We start from the raw sequence: 21,256 nt of genomic DNA, 5'->3' as shown, positions 1-21,256 counted from the left end.
TTGTCTGAAGTGGTTCAGGGTTTCCTGCCTAAGCAGGGGGTTGGACTAGAAGACCTCCAAGGTCCCTTCCAACTCTGTTATGCTATCTATATCTGCTACCCTACCACTTGAATTTAATCATCATACTCAGACAGTCATGGCTACTCACTTTATTTTTGACTGCTGAATATTTCAATAATAATAAATAATACCAATAGTAATACAGGTAGTCCTCGACTTACTACAGTTCATTTAGTGACTGCTCAAAGTTACAACGGCAATGAAAAAAGTGACTTATGACCATTTTTCATACTTACGACCGTTGCAGGATCCCTATGGTCACATGATCAAAATTATGGCAACTGCCTTGTATTTATGACGGTTGCAGTGTCCTGGGGTCATGTGATCAGCTTTTGCGACCTTCTGCAGAGTGAAGCCAATGGGGAAAACAGATTCACATAACAACTATGTTACTAACTTAACAAATGCAATGATTCACTTAACGTCTGGGGCAAAAAAAGTCATAAAATTGGGCAAACTCACTTTAAAAATGTTTTGTTTAGCAACATAAGGTTTGGGTTCAATTGTGGTCGTAACTCAAGGACTATTTGTAGATGCCTAGGATGTAATCCTAAAACAACCAGAGCACTACTTGAACTTTATTGCAATTGACAAAATCACCATCTGTCAATTGCAAAAGGCAGTTTTACTTGGAATAGCTTACATCTTGCAATGTCACCATCAAAGAACCTTAACTATCTTCGGAAAAGGATAGTTTTCTTGGGAAAAACTGGATTTGCATAAACATGCTAAATCCAGTCTAAACATCCGGAAGACTATGCAACCAATAACAACCACCAACCATAATAACTGGCAGTGGCGGTCTCAGTGGTTATTGGCATACTGAATGCCATACCAAAAGACCTGGAACAGCACTTTAGAACATCTACGCATTGACAAAATTTCCATCTGTCAACTGTAAAAGACCACACAGCTGGATCCGCATATATACTACGCTGATACATTAGGACAGGGGTGTCCAAACTTGGGAACTTTAAGACTTGTGGACTTCAACTCCCAGAATTCCCATGCTGGCTGGGGAATTCTGGGAGTTGAAGTCCACAAGTCTTAAAGTTCCCAAGTTTGGACACCCCTGCATTAGGACTTCTTAGGTTCTTGGGGATCATTTGATGCAAACGAAGGCCAACACCAGCTAAAAAAATCACCAGCTGGGATTTCACATTTTTGCGATTTCACATTATTATGATAACAACAACATACGGTAGTCAAGGAGAAAAATGCACACATACGATTTTTGTATCCCAGGTTCTGACATAAACATAACTGATCTTGACAATTACGATTACTGTACAATGTGTTGGCTTGATAAAGAGCTATTTTTGCCTCAAGTAATAATGTACCTTAGGATTTGCTCTCTAATTAGTCAGGTTCAGAGGTGGGTTGCCCCCGGTTCGGCCGAACCAGTAGTGGAATTCAGGCGTGGGTTGCAGAACTGGCAGCGACCCAGGCCTGCCACGCCCCCGAACTGGTTCCCTCGCCACCACTGGGCCACCGTCATTTTGGTTTTTAGTGACTGTGCATGTGCAGTTCACTATAAATTGTTCTGCGCATGTACAAAGAACAATTTACATTGAACAGTGCATGTGTGCATTCAAGTGGGTTGCGAACCGGTAGTAAAAATGGTAGCAACCCACTCCTGGTCCGGTTATTGGTTAAGCCATGATGGTTTAGTAGTTTATTTATTTTTCAACAAATTAGTTGTAATGTTTATTAACCTTGCCAATTTATACAGCATAATGTTTTCTTATAGGTCATCCTGACTGTAGGGAAACATCCTAAGGGCAGACTAACCACCTCACAGTGAATTCTATCTAATCAACCTTTGAAGCCATCTAACAAGTCATTATCTAACCATTATCAATCCTGTTAGTAGAAGACATCCTACTTAATTATTCTTTTCCTCCCGTATGCACTGAATCTTCAGAAGGCCTGGTAACCAAGTCCAATGTGGAACAGTTGAAAGATCTAGCTATGTTTGGTCTTCAGAAAAGGCAAACTCAGGAGAGACATGAGAGCAATCTTCAAATATCAGAATGGCTGCCATCCAGAAAAGGGACAAGATTTACTTCGCTTTCCCTTAGAGGGCAGGACCAGCAGCAGTGACTTAGGGTTACAAGCAAAGGCATTCAAAAAGGACATCAGAAGGAACTTTCTGACTATATAAGCTAAAGGCAAATAGAACAGTCTGCCACCTGAAATGGTGGGTCCTTCTTCACTAGAGGTCTTCAAACAGGGGCTATCAGAGGTGACCCAATGGATCCTGCATTGAGCAAGAGGTTGGTCTAGATTACTTTTGTGGTGTCTTCCAACTCTTATTTGGTGTTCAATGACTATCACTAAGTGTTGTATCTTATGATTCTTTTTGTTTTTTTGAAATATATTTTTATTATTTTTACATTTAAAACAATGCAGTACTGCAAAGTCGAAGTGACCATACATTCACATTATACACAATTAGTCTCAACCATTAACTATTAGCCTACTTAGTGCATTATCCATCCTTCTGTCCAATCACAATATATAGTTTGTTCCAGTCTTGTCACCTTGTCTTATACCAATCATAAAATCTGTTCCAGACTTCAAAATATTCTGAATCCCCTTTATTTTTAAGTTCAAGAGTAAGCCTATCTGCTTCTGCACAGGCCAACACTTTTCTGATTATATCTAGTTCTGATGGTGTATTTTCTTTTTTCCAATACTGCGCAAAAGTTATGCGCGCCGCAGTTAGTACATGTATAATTAGATAGAGTACATTTTTCTTAAACCCCTCCGGTATTATGCTTAGGAGAAAAATTTCTGGTTTAAACAAAATTTGGTCTCCCACCATTTGTTCCAACCATGATTGAATCATTTCCCAATATCTTTTGGCCTCATTGCATGTCCACCACATACGATAAAAAGTGCCTGGTGTTTTTCTACACTTCCAACAATTTGAGGCCAGATTTTTAAACATTTTGGAGAGCAGTGCTGGGGGGTACCTTATGATTCTTGATGAATGCATTCTATTTTATTTTTCTTTATGTACAGTGAAAGCATATGCACCGAAGACAAAGTCCTTGTGCATCCAATCACACTTGGCCATTAAAGAATTCTATTCTATTCTATTTCACATGAATTACGATTCGGCAAATTGAAATAAATAAATAAAATGTCTTAAGCAAAGCAGTATTCTCTGCCCAATGTGCACTTCCATGTGCAGCTTTAGCGGCAGGGTAGATTGGCACCATCTCCCAATTATTTCATGCTGTTCCTGCTAATATGCACCTGTACCAATTCATTTCTGTGGATCAGAACATATGGCAAAATGTCTCTTTTGAAAGTGATGAAATTGGATATGGGAAAAAAAACATATATTTTTCTTTTGGTAGCAATTCTTGCTTTCCAGCTCCTTTACCCTCCATGCCCTAATACCGTGGAGTTATTAGGAGTTAGACAGAAGTCAAATTCAATTAAATAATAATCTCATAATGGGATTCATAATTAAAGTAGAATAAAATATGAATTAAAACAGAAGAATGAAGACATGGCATAAAAGGGACAGTTAGAAGCTTGCTTAAAGGGACAGGGAAATGTCATCAGCCTTCAACCACAACATGTTCCAGCAAACGTCCCTATGTCAAAAGTCCAAACCACAAGGTTCAAATAAAGCTCGTTAATGATACATAGTCCGTACCTGTGTCCCAAGACAAAAGGAGAAGTAAGACCCCATCTCCTTATAAGGTAACCAATAAGAAATGAGTTAAGTATTTCCATGTTGCGCTGCTTTTGAGAATGTATAAGAACGCGTGCTTTGATAATGAAGGTTGTTCAGAACTTGCAATGCTAGCCATGGGCTAGCTTTCTGAACCTGTCTGCCTAATAAACTCTTCCTGTATCCTGAGAAGTCTACGTCTGTCATTTTCTGCAACATAATGACCAGGTTTGTGCTGCTAAAACAAATGCAGTGAGACATGAGATATGGGATAGTTATGGGAGGAAAATGCTCGACTCATCCAGTTCTTTACCACTGAGTGAGAACGCTTATAGACACTAGAAAAATGATTAATGTTGGTGCAATAGCCAAATATGATTGAGCCCATATAGCTCAATTGAGCATTATGATGGTGCTCTCCTGTTGCTTAGTTATTTGTTTGATTTATAGGCTCCTCTAATGTGTTGTACATCTGTGAGAGGGAAAATCTAGCAAAGACCATACTTAAATCAGCCACGGTAGGCCTTCTTCCAACCCCAGATAAAATCCATCTTTCTGAAAAAAACCAAGAGTTAGGATGTTTGTGATTCATTTTTGGTGGGATCATAGGACTCAAACTTCGCGGAATCCTTGGGGGTTGACGAAATGTAGAAGAAACCCAAGGAGAGCTTAAAGGAAGAGGGGAAAAAACCTAGGGCTCTTCCACATCATTGGGATGTTTTCGTCCAGGAAACAGGACTGAAAAGTATTTCTCCCCCCCCCTACTTTGCATGGCCTTTATTCAGCCCACTCATAAGGCTAAGGAATAGTACTTGTCCTTACCACTTTAAAATAGAATAATGTAAGGAAGACGCACGGTGCTTCACATGGTTAGAATGCTGGGTTGGAATGTTAACAAGCTTGTGTTTGAGACTCGTGTGCTGCAGGGGTGGTATTCACTCACCTTCCCTACCGGTTCGCAAATGCAAGCGAGCATGTGCTCAGCCTTCCGTGGGTGCGCTTTTGGCGAAAAAAGGGCCTAAATGGGATGCCATAGAGCCGGGGCGGGGCCACCCGCTGTTTCTGCTACCAGTTCGAGCGAACCAGTCCAAACCTGAAAAAGCACCTTTGGGACAACCGTGACCTGGATGACTGAGAATCTCTACCGACTTTTAGCTATACAATTTGGGATGAACACCCTTTGAGTGGTGTGGGACTAGGAATGAATTTCCAGAGGAAAAACTGAAGACTACAGGAACCAGGAGCAGCACTCAGGTGATCCTGAGGACACAGATAAACCTCCAAGTGCTTCAATGACCCTCTAAAAGGATGCACAGAAACACCTTTCGGACACTACCAAAAAACCTTAATCGTTCTTCCTCTTTGCATGTTATAGTACAAGCTTCTGAGAATTTTGAAACATGCCCACAAACTTCCCTCTGAAAATGTGTTTATAGATACCGTATAAGAACTACACATTTGTTTTTCATTTTAATAAGGAAGACAAAATAAACTAATGTCAAGACAAACTCTGTCCCTGTTTCTTCTGATATTGCTTTTTCCACCTTTTAAAATGGCATGAGACAAAGCTTTTCACATCTGCATTTTCACCTATTTGACTTAGGTCAAATCTGCATTTTCACCTTTTTGACTTGACTATTGCTGTATAGCCATGCTGAGATATCTCCATCTGCTGCATTTCTAATTATTGTGGCTTGATAAATGGCAAGCCCAAAGGAAACAAGATTCTCCTTAAAAAAAGTGGGACAGCATTTAATGAGGGGTGATGAATGGCAGAGCTAGAAAACAGGTGCATCTTCTTAAAATTATAAAGGCAGGCAACTGCTAGACCATGAGACTAAAACTTAAAGCACTTGCCATTAAATAACCGCCACCAACATAATAATTTGCATTGTACTGTGGACCCTTCAAGAGCATTCCACATCTCTGAGCAGGTAGACTAAATGTTAAAATGCAACGGGAAATTCATATTGTTCCTTGTGGCTTCATGACCTTGGCTTCAAATAAGATGCTCAGTCTGTTTAATGTGCCCAATACAATGAATAATCCAGTTCCCTTATCATGCAAAGCCACAATAAAACAATAAAAAGTTAGGCTATCAAACTTGGCGTTTTATGATAATGAAGCTGCTGGTGGACTTGTTAAGCTTGCTGCACACAACACTTTAGATTAAACTAAGAATGTACGAGAAAAAAGCCTTAAGATGACCTACAGTGCTGCATGCACTTTTTCAAAGAGCAAGAGTCACTGAAACTCCCGAATAAGCATGCATAGGATTCTGCTAAGGCGGCTCGACTATAACTCACAAAGATGCTAAAATGTATTACCGTAGGGATCAGTTTATAACCTGCAAAGAATTGAATGAAAATGATCAATGTTGATTTTATTGGTTAAATCACCATTTGATTATGTGCCGTCAAATCGCTTTTGACTCCGAGCAACCACATAGATTTTCTCCATGACGATCTTCCCCTAACCTGGTTTTGCAGATTTTCCAACTGTGCATTCATAGACATTGTGACTTAGTCCATCCACCTTGCTGCTGCTTGTCCATCTGCCATATAAAAGACTATAGACAGTTTTTCTTGAGAGATGATTAGCCTAATATTTCCTATAAAAATCATTAAAATTCCTTCAAGTTTGTCCATAATCAATAGAAAACCATATAAAGCATGGCTGATAGAAACTTTATAGCGCAGGGTTGAACTGTGCCGTCCTTGGTGCTCTATGAGCTTGGTGGTTTTCTTGCAGATGTTTCATTACCCGACTAGGTAACATCATCAGTACAAGGTAACTTGGTATCAGTGCAAGGTAATTAGGCTGAGGGTGTTACCCAGGGTGGTAATGAAACATCTGCAAGAAAACTACCAAGCTCAGAGATCACCAAGGTCTGCACAAAGTATGGCTGATTGAAAGAATGTTGCTCAGGTAGAATTCCCAGGACTTTTAGCCCACTTGATCAATGGTAAATGCTGTGAATATAAATCAGTATACTGAATACTCTGTAACCAAACCAAGATAAATGAACTGTGCTGGACAGTGGTAGCTAAGAACATTGATCTGGATGAGCCTCATTGAAATCCATGCTTAATTGTGGACTCACTGCTTCTCTCCACCCTTTCCTACCTCTCCTGGATTTAGAGGCTGACCATAATAGCCTTTATTATACAGCTATCAACTGATGGATTATGTGCTATCAAGTTGATGTCAACTTTTAGCAACAAATCCTCTCAGAGAGGAGTACATTTTTATAAGGATTATCATTTACTCAATGGATATATTCAGATAACATGCTTAACCATGCCACCAGCGTTCACACAACTTGCTAAATCTGGATAGTTTTAATATTGGATCAACCAAGATTGCTACTGAAATTGCATTTTCTGGAGGTCACCAGGTATGGCATCTTCTGGAGGTCACTAAGGAGACAGATGACAGCTGAGTGGTCAAACATCTGTTTGGAATATCCTGAGTTATTCCCCAGTTTTAACAGTGAAAAGAATTGGGGAGTTTTTTCCTGCTATAGAGATTTCCTTCTTATGAAAAGAGACAATGGAATTATTTGCACCAATGGGTCTCACTCAGTAGCCTTCACAAAACGCTAAATTGGACCATTAGAGGGGATTAGTGCATTGTGAAAAATTATAAGAGAGTCTATGATCCAGATATTAGATTTAGAGAATAGCCCAGATTATGTACAGGGTTAAAGTAACTGCATTCAATCAATTGTGAAAACCTAACTGATTATCCACTTCAGCTTGCCTTTACCAGCCTTAATTTTCCAATTAAACAAGCCCAAAAGAATTAATGCAAAGATAGAAAACTAGCATGCTCCACACATGAATGTTGCCACTGGACAAAGAGTAGAAATGTTCTCTTGAGACCAAGGATTCCAAATGGACTGAACTGTCTTAGAACTCAATCTGCCAAACACGTTTTTATGCAGCCCTATTTATTTTCTTAGCATACATCGCCAAGGCTATGTTCTAAGAGGGGGTGTAAGAGTGGATGCAGAATTTTCCTCCCCCGGCAGCATGTATACCCCATGAACTACTCACTCTAATCTTTTCTCCATGGAAATGCAGAGTATCGCCACGGATCTTTCAATCTACTTCCGGAAGACTGGGCATAGCCTTCTTCTGAATTCTCCACTTACAGGAGCAGCCACCTGGAAGACCTCGGATGCTGACACTGCCCACCTCATTCAGAGCAACCTTTAGCTGGCAGTGAGAGTATCCTTTTTGAAGTCTGACAGGTGGGATGTACACCTACCTGCAGGGTATTTACAGGGAAAGAGGTGATGGGCGGGAAGTCCATGATCTGTAGGTCGTGAACGTGGCCATTCATGACCACGGCAGGTAGGTAGACACGGCGGGCCTTGGTGGGGACACAGACCTCGCTGAACTCGTTGTACAGGAACTGGCGGACAATGGCACTCTTCCCGACCCCTTGAGCACCCAGCACGGCAATCTTGAAAGTTGTCACCATGCCTCCCGGCCACAACCCCCGTGTACAACGTGGTGATCAGCTCCTTGGCGCAGTCCGCTGCCTTTGCACTGCCAGGAACGCCCCTGGGCTGCATATTCTGGCAGCTGTGGATTCAGCCACAGTCAGCAACCATTTCCTCACTGGCTCGGCCTGTCACTGGAAGAGCAAAAGAAATCTCGTCAACCTAGAGAAACTGAGAGAAGTCCTGCTAGAGCAGAGCAAGGTGCCAGGGTTCCAAGTAACACCCCCAACGAAAGAAGACTCCGAGGCTTGAGTTTCCTCAAAGTTCCATTTTATGGCATGGAAAGGAATTTTATTTAGACTATATATCTCCCATACTTCATATAATCCCACCTCCCAGTGGTGAAATTCAAATTTTTTTTTACTACCGGTTCTCTGGCCGTGACTTGTTGGGCGTGGCAGGGGAAGGATACTGCAAAACCTCCATTCCCACCCCACTCTGAGGCCAGCCAGAGGTGACATTTGCCGGTTCTCCGAACTACTCAAAATGTCCGCTACTGGTTCTCCAGAACCTGTCAGAACCTGCTGGATTTCACCCCTGCCCCCTCCCATTTTCCCACAGTACAAAAATGTGGCAGGCTATGAAGGCCCAATGTAAAAGATAGTTTCCAGGCCTCAAGCCCAGTTTCAGAACAGTCAACCTACATACAAAATATGAAGGCACCATCTCTTCCCTGTCATTTCCCCCAGCAATTGCATTCAAGTGATAGATTGCCCCTGGTTATGCAGGCTTCAAATTCTTTTGGAACTAGTAGATAATAACAGATATCTTTTTTCTCCCTGAGTTTGTTAAACCTTTTAATACTAATACTTCAGTGCTTCTGTGAGGAAAGGATCTGTTGATGTCAACATCGTTGGCAGGGGGGGGGGACACCCAGCTGGGAGCTCCTTTCATGTCTCCATGAAGTTGCCCATCGAAGTGGTACCCATTTATCTACTCATAGTCACTGCTTTTGAACCACGGGGTTGGCAGGAACTGGAGCGTGTGATGGGAGCTCATCCCATTCTGAAGCAGCAACGGGTTTCAAGCGCAAGCCTGCCAATCGCCAACCCTGTGTTCTAACCTCGTGAGCACTGCGCCACACGGTGGCGTAATCTCGTGTTTATCCTACATGAATATTTTCAAGCTGCCGACAAATAGCACCCAATCAGGTGTTAAAGAAATAAACAGAACATGACTCTGTATTCCTCTTTCCTGATAAACTCAAAAGTCCTCAGCCATTTCAGATGTCTATATGTTCTTCTAGGGTTCCCACCAGCTTCACATATTACATGACACGGTGGCTAAGACGCTGAGCTTGTCAATCAGAAAGGTTGGCAGTTCAGTGGTTCGGATCCCTAGCGCTACATAACAGAGTGAGCTCCCGTTACTTGTCCCAGCTTCTGCCAACCTAGCAGTTCGAAAGCATGTAAAAAATGCAAGTAGAAAAATAGGAACCACCTCTGGTGGGAAGGTAACAGCGTTCTGCGTGACTTCAGCGTTTAGTCATACCGGCCACATGACCACGGAGACGTCTTCAGACAGCACTGGCTCTTTGGCTTTGAAACGGAGATGAGCACCGCCCACTAGAGTTGGGAATGATTAGCACATTATGTGCGAGGGGAACTTTTACTTTTACCTTTATGGATGCCTAACCATGGTTTAGGGCAGTGGTTCTCAACCTGTGGGTCGGGAACCCTTTGGGAGTCGAACGACCTTTTCACAGGGGTCACCTAAGACCGTAGAAAAACACATATTTTCAATGGTCTTAGGAACCACCAATTTTATGGTTGGGGGTCACCACAACATGAGGAACTGTATTAAAGGTTGGGAAGGTTGAGAACCACTGGTTTAGGGAATAAAATTCCATTCAGTTAGATATGTGCAACATACCAATCCTTATCCATGCCTGAGAGATCCTTGTGGCTGCACTCACACAACATGCTAATCCATATACTATACAGATCGATCATGTGGTTTAGCACAAGAATGGGCAACTGGAGCCTCTGTCCAAAATAGCCCTTGATTTCTGCTTTTGTATTGCCAGAAACCTGATTATAATTAATGAAAAGTGGCAGCAGATTTCCTGGACAGTTTGAATTGACGCCCTCAAGGAAACTGTAGTGTATGCAATCCTGCAATAGCTGTAACATAGTTAAGAAACAACAAACCCCCCTCCCCAAGACCATATCGCCCAGCTGTAAAATTCAAACCTTTTACCTTTTGTAGCCTTCGCTCCCCCACAAAGTTATGAGCAGCCGTTGGTTACTACTAAAATATTGACTATTCCTGTTTCCTTCATAATATTTGAACATTGTGTTGATTCTGACTTCATATTTTTACTTTATATTTCAATCCAGTTGTGTAAGCCACTTAGAGTTAGTTTCCAAGTTATGATCATAATGGAGCCTGCCCGTCATGGTTATAACTTGTGATGGTCGTAACTCAGGTCACCCATATGATGACCTCCTTTTATGACCCTTTTTGTGGCAGCCATTAAGCAAATTCCTTGGTCATTACGCAGACCCATGCTTCATTATGCGGCAGTTTTACCAAGAAACAGAAATAAATGCCAGTTTTCAGCAAAAGCATCATAAAACCTGGTCACATGTAAACGACACTGTAAACGGTTATAAATGTGGCCTAGCAGTCACATGACTACAAGGGAAGCTGACTGACTATCAGCAGTTCAAATCTACCCCCAGGAAGGCCTGTTGTAACTTTGAACAGTCACTAAATGACCTGCCGTAAAATCATTTTGTGATTGAAATGGCACATAGTTTGATAAATAAGCAAATGTGTTCGAGAAAGGAAACATGTTCCATTGCATTCAGCCTGAGCTGAAGGTTAGGTAGTTTGCCTTAGGGGGAAAAAAAAAATTGGAGTTAGTCCCTCTCAATTTTTCCCTTAGAAAAATTCCATACCTTTGAAAAGCCAAAAACCAGGTAGAAATCACACCATTGATACTTTCTTTTCCTGTATTTTGAAGATAAATTTTAAGAGGGGAAGAAACATTTTGCTTGCTCTTCCTCCCTTATATCTAGCGCTGGTTGATATTTCTTCAATAAATACAAGTCAAGGTGAAGTTAATTAAACTGTTCTGTCACTGCTGTGTATGTCCAATGTAATCACCTAATGCAATGTACTAATCATTTCAACATAATTAAACCATGTGGAGTGTTATTTGAGGAAGCCTCTAGAACCGTGATGGCAAACCTATGGCACACATGCCAGAGGTGGCACGCAGAGCCCTCTCTGTGGGCATGCACATGCCGCCTCCAGCTGCTCTTTTGGTTTCCAGCGCATGCATGTGCGCGCCAGCCAGTTGGTCTTAGGGTTTTCGGAACACGCACGTGTGCGCACCCATGCACGTGCTTTGTTTTGGGCACTCAGTGCCAAAAAGATTCACCGTCACTGCTCTAGAACAATGCCTCTCAATCTTGGCAGCTTGAAGTCATGTGGACTTCAACTCCCAGAATTCCCCAGACGGCATAATTATATGAGAAATTATAGCACAATTTCTTCCTTCTCCCCATTATTCCAGTATAAATTCAGCATTCTTAATTCCTCAGCAGTCAGGCAGAATATACAGGTAGTCCTTGATTTACAACAGTTTTTTGGGTGACAATTTGAAGTTACAACGGCACTAAAAAAAAAGTACTTATGGCCGTTTTTCACATTTATGAAATCAATTGCACAGATTAAAAATGTCCTTTTGCATCCTGAATGACCAGTGCCTTATTTGATTTTCCTTTTTCTGAACTCAGCAATCCCAATATTGTCTCACAGAAAAGGGAAGACTAATAAACAGCACTTTTTAATAGAATAAACTGCATCGTAGAGCAGAATTTGGGTACTTGATGTTTTTCGGGTATTTTAGGCTGTAAGTCCCATAATTCCCTGTATTTGGGTTGTGCTGGCTCGGTCTGATTTTATATTTTGTTTTGGTTCACAAGAAGGTTAAAAAAAAAGATTGGTAAAGGCCAGCCCCCCTTTTATACAAGCATTGCATGCACCACACACATAAAAGGGGGGACAGGATTTTAATTACACTATAATGACTGCCATCTAGAGAGAGAGAGAGAGAAAGAGAGAGAGAGAGAGAGAGAGAGAGAGAGAGAGAGAGAACTGTCCTCTCTCAGGCAGTTTTCAGTGATTGTGCCAGCTGCTCTATGATTCTTCATATGTGTCCTACCTTGACCCAGTCTTTCATAAACAGCAGCACAAAGAATTGGACCAATACTTAAAACAGGGTTTGACAAAAAAAATCATATTTCCAACTTATTGTTAATTTTCTAAAAGAGAACATGCTGGCCTTCAAAACTTCTGAGTTGTATTGGAAGGACTGGAATTAAAATAGAACTTACAGTATTACCATATTTAATAGTCCACTTATAATAGTCTATGTTTTTGCTGAAGTGTTTGAAGATATTCTACCACAACTCTTAGTAATTAATTCTAGCGTGGCTTTGGATTATTCCCCAAGATCTGTCTAACTTTGCAACATAATAAATTAACTCACTTGTTTTTGTTAGGTGCCAATTTACAAATAGCAAAATAAAAAGGACACTTTTAGTTAGGGTGGTTTAGAATATCCTGTTTTAAGCATAGGGCAGATTTGAAAAATTCTGTGCTTCCTTTCAAATCTTGTTATTTTATTTATGGATTTAAGTAATAGAGTTACTTAAGCATTGGCTGAAAAATTAACACAACAGCACAGAGTCTTGACGAATGAGACTGAGGGAACATTTTTTTCATTTTTAGTGGAAATGTGTAAAAGTTAGAATATTGGGATCAAGTATGTACTTTGATGCAGTAGATTTTTAAAATATATGTACAACTGAAATTAGTGGTGTTTCATTTTGGCTTAAAGGACAAGCAATTGGAGACATTTTATGGAACTTTACTATTATATATGTTAACTGCAGCAAATGTTTTATATGTTCAAAGGTGGAAAGATTTACAAATAGTGTATTATTCGGAGTATAAAATGCACCTTTTTCCCTCAACAAAGAGGCTGAAAATCTGGGTGCGTCTTATACATTGAATTCAGCATTTTTTGCCTCCTGAAACCCCGCCCCCTTCACCAAAATGGCCGTGCATAGCCTTTAGGAGGCTTTCAGAGTGCTCCTGGGGCCTGGGGAGGACGGAAATGAGCAAAAACAGGTGATTTTTTGCTCCCCCCAGCTCCCAGGAGCACTCTATAAGCATGCTAAAGGCTATACATGTTCTTTGTTTGGACAAAAATCAACCCTTTTTTGTGAGAAAAGGGCCGTTTTCAGGAGGTCTGCAGAGTGCAAAAACGTTTTTTTTTTAAAAAGCCTCTTCAAAATCTTTGTGTGTCTTATACTCTGGTGCGTCTTATACTCCAAAAATACGGTATGTACAATGGGAAGAATGGAGAGTGAAGTTAGTGGAATTGACAGAAATGGTGAAATTGACAGACTTGAAAGAAAATTCTTTGACAAATTTTATTTCTACGGTACTTGGAAACTGTTTTTGAATTTTTTGCAAAAAACTGAAAGAAATGAAAAGTTGTTTTGGGGATTTGATGATTAGAACTATATGGCATTATGGAAACAGTATAGACAAATGTTAATCTTAGAGTAAAAGTTTGACATATTTTTTTTACTTATGTGGGTACCAAAGAAAATTGGAAGACATAGTTTTTCTATTTTGCTTTCTTTTTTGTACTTTTTAAAAATAAAACCAAATAGAATAAAATTAGTGTACACACCATATTAAAAGGACTAAAGGTGACAAAATCAGAAAAAAAAATGATGTGTCTGTGGGTCTCTTGAAGTCATCTAAAGAAGACAGACATTTGCTATCTATCAGGCATGTCTTCTGCAAATCAGGCTCTGAGAAGTCCTCATCCCAGGTTGATGAGATGATCTGGTCACACTTGAAGAACTTTTTTTTTGTAATGTTCACATGCATGGGCATCATGTAAACGAAAGCATTTTCTTAGATGAGTTACGCCTAAGCTACCTAGGGTTTTAAAAGTAATAACTAGCACTTTATTTTTGGCCCCCAAATCTCTGGAAAGCCAAGATAATAGCTGAAGAACAGGAATTATAATATAGCTTCCCTGAATTGTTCTAAAAATCAATCTATCATGTTTTCAATTGAATTTTCTGTATTGCATGCAAAGGCAGTCTTCTATAGGACATGTGACAGTAATACATGCTGCAGTAGTATACAGTAAAATATATCTGAATATACTAGTATCAGGGGTGGGTACCTACTGGTTCGTCTGAACCGGTAGTAGCTTGGCGGCCTGGGTTGCAGGAACTGGCAGCGACCCAGGCCTGCCATGCCCCCAAACTGGTTCTCCCGGCGGCGCCAATGCCTTTTGCTTCTGTGCATGTGCAGAGCAATTTTAGTTGTACTGCACATCAAGCGTGCATTAAGCGTGCATCACATGTGCGTGGCGCACCCCTGAGCAAACCGGTAGTAGTCTTTGCCGGAACCCACCCCTGACCAGTATGTGTTACCTCGCCTGAGGTAATTCTCTTCATGGAATCAACACAACTGAGGTTGTGACAGAGTTATGATTGGTGATAAAGTCTTAGTCTCATCTTAAAAAGTGGGATATGACCAGTGTCCAAAAGCATTCTCAAACTATCTGCCTATTTTTTTTTCTGGGGAATATAACCTATCCATAAAAAGAGAATCTGTCCCAGCCATCAGAGATGATCCTTCATCTTCATCTTTTTTGGATTCAGGTTCAACTATTATCTTTCATTAATCCTATTATCGCTAGTAGATGGGCATTTACTAGTACCTAAGCTAATACCTAAGACAGGCAACATAAGGAAATAAAGATGGTCATTCAGATGAAAATACTTGATGATCTCTCCCAATGTCAAAAAGTATTGGAAATGCAATGGAGCCTTGAGAGATTCCATATAAGTGCCACCATTTTGAGGAGCAACTGGCACCAAGCGGCACAACATGAGAGCTCCATGGAAGAAGAAAATGGAACCATTGCAATGTACTGTATTCCCACTTCTCACAAGTGATCCAGAAAACTATGATGGTGAAGTTTATTGAAAGTTACTAAGGAATCCAAGACAACCAAGGCAGTCACACTGTCTCTCTATCAGTGTCATTTGTTGAAGGTCATCTATGAGGTCGGAGAATGTCTTCTCAGTCTCCTAACCCTACTGTAAAACTGGTCTGAAGTAAATCTTAGTGTTTCTAAACCATGGCAAGTTTCAGATGTGTGGACTTCTACTTCCAGAATTCCCCAGTCAGGGGAATTCTGCGAGTCAAAGTCTACACATTTTAAAGTCACCAAGATTGAGAAAAGCCAGCCTAGATATTTACTGCAAGAACTCTTGAAGTTGATTAGCCATTATCTTCCCTAACCTCTTTCCCTCTGCAAATCAGAGGTGGGTTGCTCCTGGTTCGGCTGAACCGGTAGTGGATTCAGGCCTGGGTCGCAGAACCGGCAGCGACCCAGGTCTGCCACACCCCCAAACCAGTTCCCTCGCTGCCTCTGGGCCATTGCCATTTTGGTTTTTAATGACTGCATGTGCGCAGTTCACCGCAAATTGTTCTACGCCTGCGCAAAGAACAATTTACATTGAACAGCGCACGCTCGTGTGCGGGTTGCAAACCGGTAGTAAAACCGGAAGCAACCCACCCCTGCTTCAGATATGTATAACCATTATTTCCGTTAATTCATCATCTCTCTGTGATGCATTACTGTTGTCTTCTAAGTCAATTCTCACAACTCCTTACACAACAAGGTCACCCTTATCCGGCATGGATGTAAAGAATGGGTTGCAAGCTAATCCACCCCAAGCGATGCCATATCCTCAGGAATAACATGCTGAACATAATCCAATGTATGAGAATCATTGGACCCTCTCTTAGCTGACTCTGCGAAACTACTTGTCAACTCATGTGCAAAAGATTTGATCAGAAAACAGCTCATTTGAAAATTAAGACATTGTTTCTGGGAGCCAAGGAGCTTGAATGAAACTGTTAATTTTCTAGCAAGGCTCTGCTAGACGCAGATCTGTTGATCAATACGGGCATAATAAACTTGAAGTCCCAAGGCTGCATTTAGCCTCCTATAAAAACTGACGTTTGTCCCTCAAGTCACCTCTAATCATAACTGCTGAGAATTGGAGCAGTTCCTACCCCTTCCAAATCGCTAAACAAAGGGTCATCTATCCTTCCAATATGGCTTCCAAAGTCATAGAAAGAGTTTGGTGACATCATACGACCTAGAGAAATAGGAATTAAGAAATAAGAATTTCTTACAGAGAAATTCTTCCTTTCCATCAGGCCAACCAGTGAGTGATGCGTTGCTGAAATTGCACTTTGTTTAAACACTACTGTTCATTCTTTACTTTACTTTTCTTTTCCTTTTTTGTGTGTGTGCTGGGATCCTGAAGTTCCAGTCTGCACATCATGAGAAATCTTTATTGCAGGGATGGAGAGTTTTTCCCAATTCCTCCAAAAATCATGGTTCAGGAGCACATAAATATTTTTGTTTCATTCGCCTTTAGGTTTAAATTTAAATTTACAGAGTTAACATAATCACCTTAGAGTTATGTTTTGCATGCTCCTACATATTAAAGGTATCATTAATAGGTAGTAGCATGTACATCCAAGGAATTTGTATGCTGCGTATGGCTCTAAGACTTCAGGTCATATAAATCTGTTTTATGCTACAAATAAGATTTAAATATTCTTGCTTTATCATCTATATATCTTTGGGGGAGGTTTTTTCCCCCTTTACATGGGGAAAATGCTCTAATAAAAAAAATCTGTTCCTTTCCAAGCTCTGGGATATCTTATCTGGTTGGGCAGGAGGGGGTGGGGGGTATTAAAAAAAAACTAAACAGAGTTAGACCTCATTAGCAATGTCAGGCCACCATCAGGAAATCAAAGGCTGTAGGGCAGGGCAGGAACTTGACAAAAATATCTTGGAGGAAAGCAAGGGAAACCATAAAACAGCTGCCAGGAAAACTTCATGAACATATCCACTTTACTAAATTACTAAGAGTTGACTTTGACTAGAAGGATTCATAATTCTTTTCTACTAAGTTAAAATTGTAACTGGGTAACAAGTAAAAATACCTAAAGGCTATCCCCAAACTTCAGGGGGGAGGCGGGGCTGCATATGGCTTCCAAAACTTTAGATTGCATACTTCGGCTCTAAAGCATACTTTTTCCTCTTAACACAGGGGTGTCCAAACTTGGGGACTTTTAAGACTTGTGGACTTCAGCTCCCAGAATTCCCCAGCCAGCCATGCTGGCTGGGGAATTCTGGGAGCTGAAGTCCACAAGTCTTAAAAGTCCCCAAGTTTGGACACCCCTGTCTTAACACGTGCATCTTGAGTATTTTTTCTTAGGGAAACAGTGTTCCAGTGCCTTTTCTATGCCCTGCAAAAGGCCACATGTCTCAAAATGCCAGAAGCATGTTTAATATTGGGAGAAAGTGTATCCTCCATTTATGTCATGCCTTTGGTGCTCAGAGGCACTCTGCTTTGCAGCACAGTTTTAGCTGAAACAGACCGGTCTCCTGACCTTACCGCGGGACGTGTGAAATAGCCAAAGTTTTTCACAGTTTGTCTTAGCATGGCAGGAACGTGTGGGAAGCGTATGCCAGGATCACAAGGCAAGCACATGCTGAGGAGCCGAGAGCAATGACACATCCATGCACCCAAGAAGCAGATGTGCTCCCACAAAGGGAGACAGCAGCAACATCCACCAGCTGATCTGGAGCACCTGTATTATGTGCTAGTAACATGCACAGACTGCAAATGTGGATGTTAAACTGGAGCACATGGTCATTATGGATTCATGAAGTTGGGCACAGTACAATTTTGCTTCTAAACGTGCATTTCCACTTTGCCTTATTTTCTTTCCCCTCCCAAAAGGACTAGGGAACTGGAATCAAAGGGTTTTGGGATCCAACACTGAGCCCAAAGCAACCATGTTAACAGAGGTTTACATAGAAGACTAATTCATCCATCTGACCCAGGCCATGAACCAGAGAGCAAGCGCCTCCTAATAACTCCCGTAACTGAGTTAAGCTGCATGCAGTTGAAAGTCTTCCCAATGTTCATATCCCAAGCGTACCTGATGGGATGTTACAATGGTGCCAAACTGACACTCCCACTGCCTGATCTTTGCCACACAGCCAAATGTTCAGCCATTCTCAAAAAGGTGCACAAGAAAATGAGGAGGGTGTGTGTGAAGGAATTAGGAAGAAACCTATATAAACACGCAAGAGGCACTTGTGGGCTACACACCACAGAAGGAAGGACATGCTGGGGGTAACCGGAAGACCCCCACTAGCATCTAAGTAATTTAGCCATAGCGCCCGTGGTGTGAAAAAACAGGGGAAGCAAGTGGACACCCAGCGCAGTTTTTTTTTTTTTAACCTCGGAAACTTTAAGATGTGTGGGCTTCAACCTGTCTGGCTGAGGAATTCTGGGGACTGAAGTCCACACATCTTGGAAGTTCCCGAGGTTGAAAAACATTGGCCTAGTTAGTACAAGAACCTGCTCCATCCCCACCAGCGGTCTTGAGTCCGCAGCCAAGCATTTTTCTAAAGATCCTTAAGGTACCTTTCCTTCCCCTTGCTTGATTTAATGCACCCTCCTCCTAAAGTGAGCTGCTGAGTGTTGAATTCCTCCTTGGTTGGCCCAAGCTCTCCCCTCTCCCCCTCTGGTTTCAGCATCTCCTTGATGGCAAAGTATGCTTTTCCTAACACTCCAGCAGAAGCCACAATTTTGTCGTGTCCCCCCCCCCGCCCCAAAAAAAATCCATTTTGGGAGATTTTAGGGGGGTGGGGGAGAAGCAACAGCAGAAGAAAATGACAGCGAGAGTTTTCTTGTGATGGCATTTCGAGTCACTGTCACGGGATCGTCCCCTGCCTTCCTTCCTCCCTCCCCCCCCCCCCCCGCCGCCACCAGGCGACTCAATCAGCAATTGCTGAGCCTCGTCCCTGGCTTCTCCAGGGCGAATCGGCTCTTCCCCACAAAGCCCTGTGGAGGCCGGGAGAATGTTGGGAGACCACAAGGAAGAGCCCACGGGACCCCTGCCAGCCACCCACCCCCCAAACCTCACATTCTTCCAGGTGTGCAGTTGTAACTTGGCCCTTTCCACTGGCATTTCGTCATCCCCCTCACCTACAAGCAGGTACCTGGTTCACCTGCGCGGCTCCCTCCTTGCCCATCCATCAGCCTGGCTGTTGTGAGGTGAAAGGGTCCCTTTTCTTTCTCAACACCTTTTCTCTCTCTCCTTCCCCCCCCCCCATTAAACCCCCGGACATCCCTTACCTTGCAGTGATGAGCACGCCAAGGACACTCTTCCCCCACTGTGCAATGTCTCTGGTGACGGATCCTAAATCCTTGAAATCCGTGGGGGGGGCGGCTGGCTGTAGAGAAGGGGAAATATTCCATTCAGTAGTCCCACCCTGATCTTGGAAGATTTCGAAGGTGGGGGGGGAGACAACTGCGATCGCGGACGCGGGGATTGGGAGGGGGGGGGAGAGAAGCCTACGGCTACTTGTAGGCAAGAGATCCGAAGGGACTCCGGATGGAGGCAGAACGGCTGCTTCTGCAATCCAAGGGACGGCTGCTTCCTCCCGTCCTTTCGGGATATAAAAATATAAACGGAATGTGCTCTTCTCGCTTCATTGGGTAATGCAGAGAAGAAGTGTGTTTCGGGAAGAGCGCTTTGTGTGTGTGTGCGTGTAAGGAAGGAAAAGGGAGGGGGGTAGGAAATCTCCTGCTACTGCCTGCTGGAGATCCACTGGGTCACAAAGCCTGACGAGTTCCGGCTAACTTTGAAAGAGAAGGAAGCAACGGAACATCCTCGGGAGTTTGGAGAAATCCTATGAGGCAGAGAGACGTGTCACGCGGATTGGGATGGGCAGGGCCTCCCTTGACCCAATCGCCAGACACTTTATCGTGTCCACCTTAGATTTAAATCCTGCCTTTTCTCAAGGGGTTTTCCAGGTAGCTTCCACAACGACCTTTCTTTTATCTGATTACCTGCACAACAACCTTGAGAAGTAGGGTTGGACAGTAGTCTCACTGCTAGGTCCTGAGAAAGTGTATGGTAGGGGGTGAGAAAGGATGTTCCTGGGATTCTAGAAAGAGTGCAGAGAAGAGCAACAAAGATGATTAGGGGATTGGAGACTAAAACATATGAGGAACGGTTGCAGGAACTGGGTATGTTTAGCTTAAGAGAAAGAAGGACTAGGGGAGACATGATAGCAGTGTTCCAATATCTCAGGGGTTGCCACAAAGAAGAGGGAGTCAAACTATTCTCCAAGGCACCTGAGGGTAGAACAAGAAGCAATGGGTGGAAACTAATCAAGGAGAGAAGCAACTTAGAACTGAGGAGAAATTTCCTGACAGTTAGAACAATTAATCAGTGGAACAGCTTGCCTCCAGAAGTTGTGAATGCCCCAACACTGGAAGTCTTTAAGAAGATGTTGAATAACTATTTGTCTGAAACGGTATAGGGTTTCCTGCCTAGGCAGGGGGTTGGACTAGAAGACCTCCAAGGTCCCTTCCAACTCTACTATTGTATTATTGTATTATTATTTCTGCTACACTGGGGAACTGAAAGTTGTGCTGATTTTAGGGATTTAAAAAATGGTCTCTCTGACCATGGAATTAAAAGAAAGAGAAGAATCTGATTTCTATAAAATATGGAATAGCATTTATAAGTGGCTAGAAAACAGAAGCCAAAACAGGAAATAGAAGTCTTTGTTTGTGTTTTTCTCTCTCTAAACTAGTACTGAATAAAAATTAACCACAGTTACTAATTACTATCAAACTTAAAATATTGACCACAATGTAAATAAAATGGTGATATGAACAATTAATATTATTACAAGTGTTAGTACAACTGTTATTACACTATTACAAAAGTTAAAATCGATAGGAAGGCAATGGAGAATTACTAAGGCTAAGCGTGAATGCCGATACAGAAGGCAGTATAACTATTTTATATTGTTATGTTTGTCTTGTTTT

General features: G+C 42.0%; 1 protein-coding gene across 2 annotated transcripts in view; it reads right to left on the bottom strand.

The window, feature by feature from the left end:
• RASL10B (RAS like family 10 member B) overlaps positions 1 to 20,083 on the bottom strand; it is a 49,666-nt gene extending 29,583 nt beyond the window's left edge. Inside the window, exons 1-2 of one of the 2 annotated variants that reach the window (XM_081944794.1) lie at positions 19,550 to 20,083; positions 8,024 to 8,395 (exon numbers count right to left, since the gene is read on the bottom strand). In XM_081944794.1, coding sequence (XP_081800920.1) covers positions 8,024 to 8,239 — 216 coding nt within the window. In that variant the 5' untranslated portion in view covers positions 8,240 to 8,395; positions 19,550 to 20,083. Of the gene's footprint in view, positions 1 to 8,023; positions 8,396 to 19,413; positions 19,461 to 19,549 lie in introns of those variants that run through there. The other variant, XM_081944795.1, reaches the window with a different exon arrangement.
• Positions 20,084 to 21,256: the final 1,173 nt, after the last annotated feature.

Source organism: Natrix helvetica (genome assembly GCF_964273705.1).
Source record: "Natrix helvetica genome assembly, chromosome: 2".
In the NCBI taxonomy this organism is placed as follows: domain Eukaryota; kingdom Metazoa; phylum Chordata; class Lepidosauria; order Squamata; family Natricidae; genus Natrix; species Natrix helvetica.
Note: the sequence above shows the minus strand (reverse complement) of the source record. Positions and strands in the feature narration are given on the sequence as shown.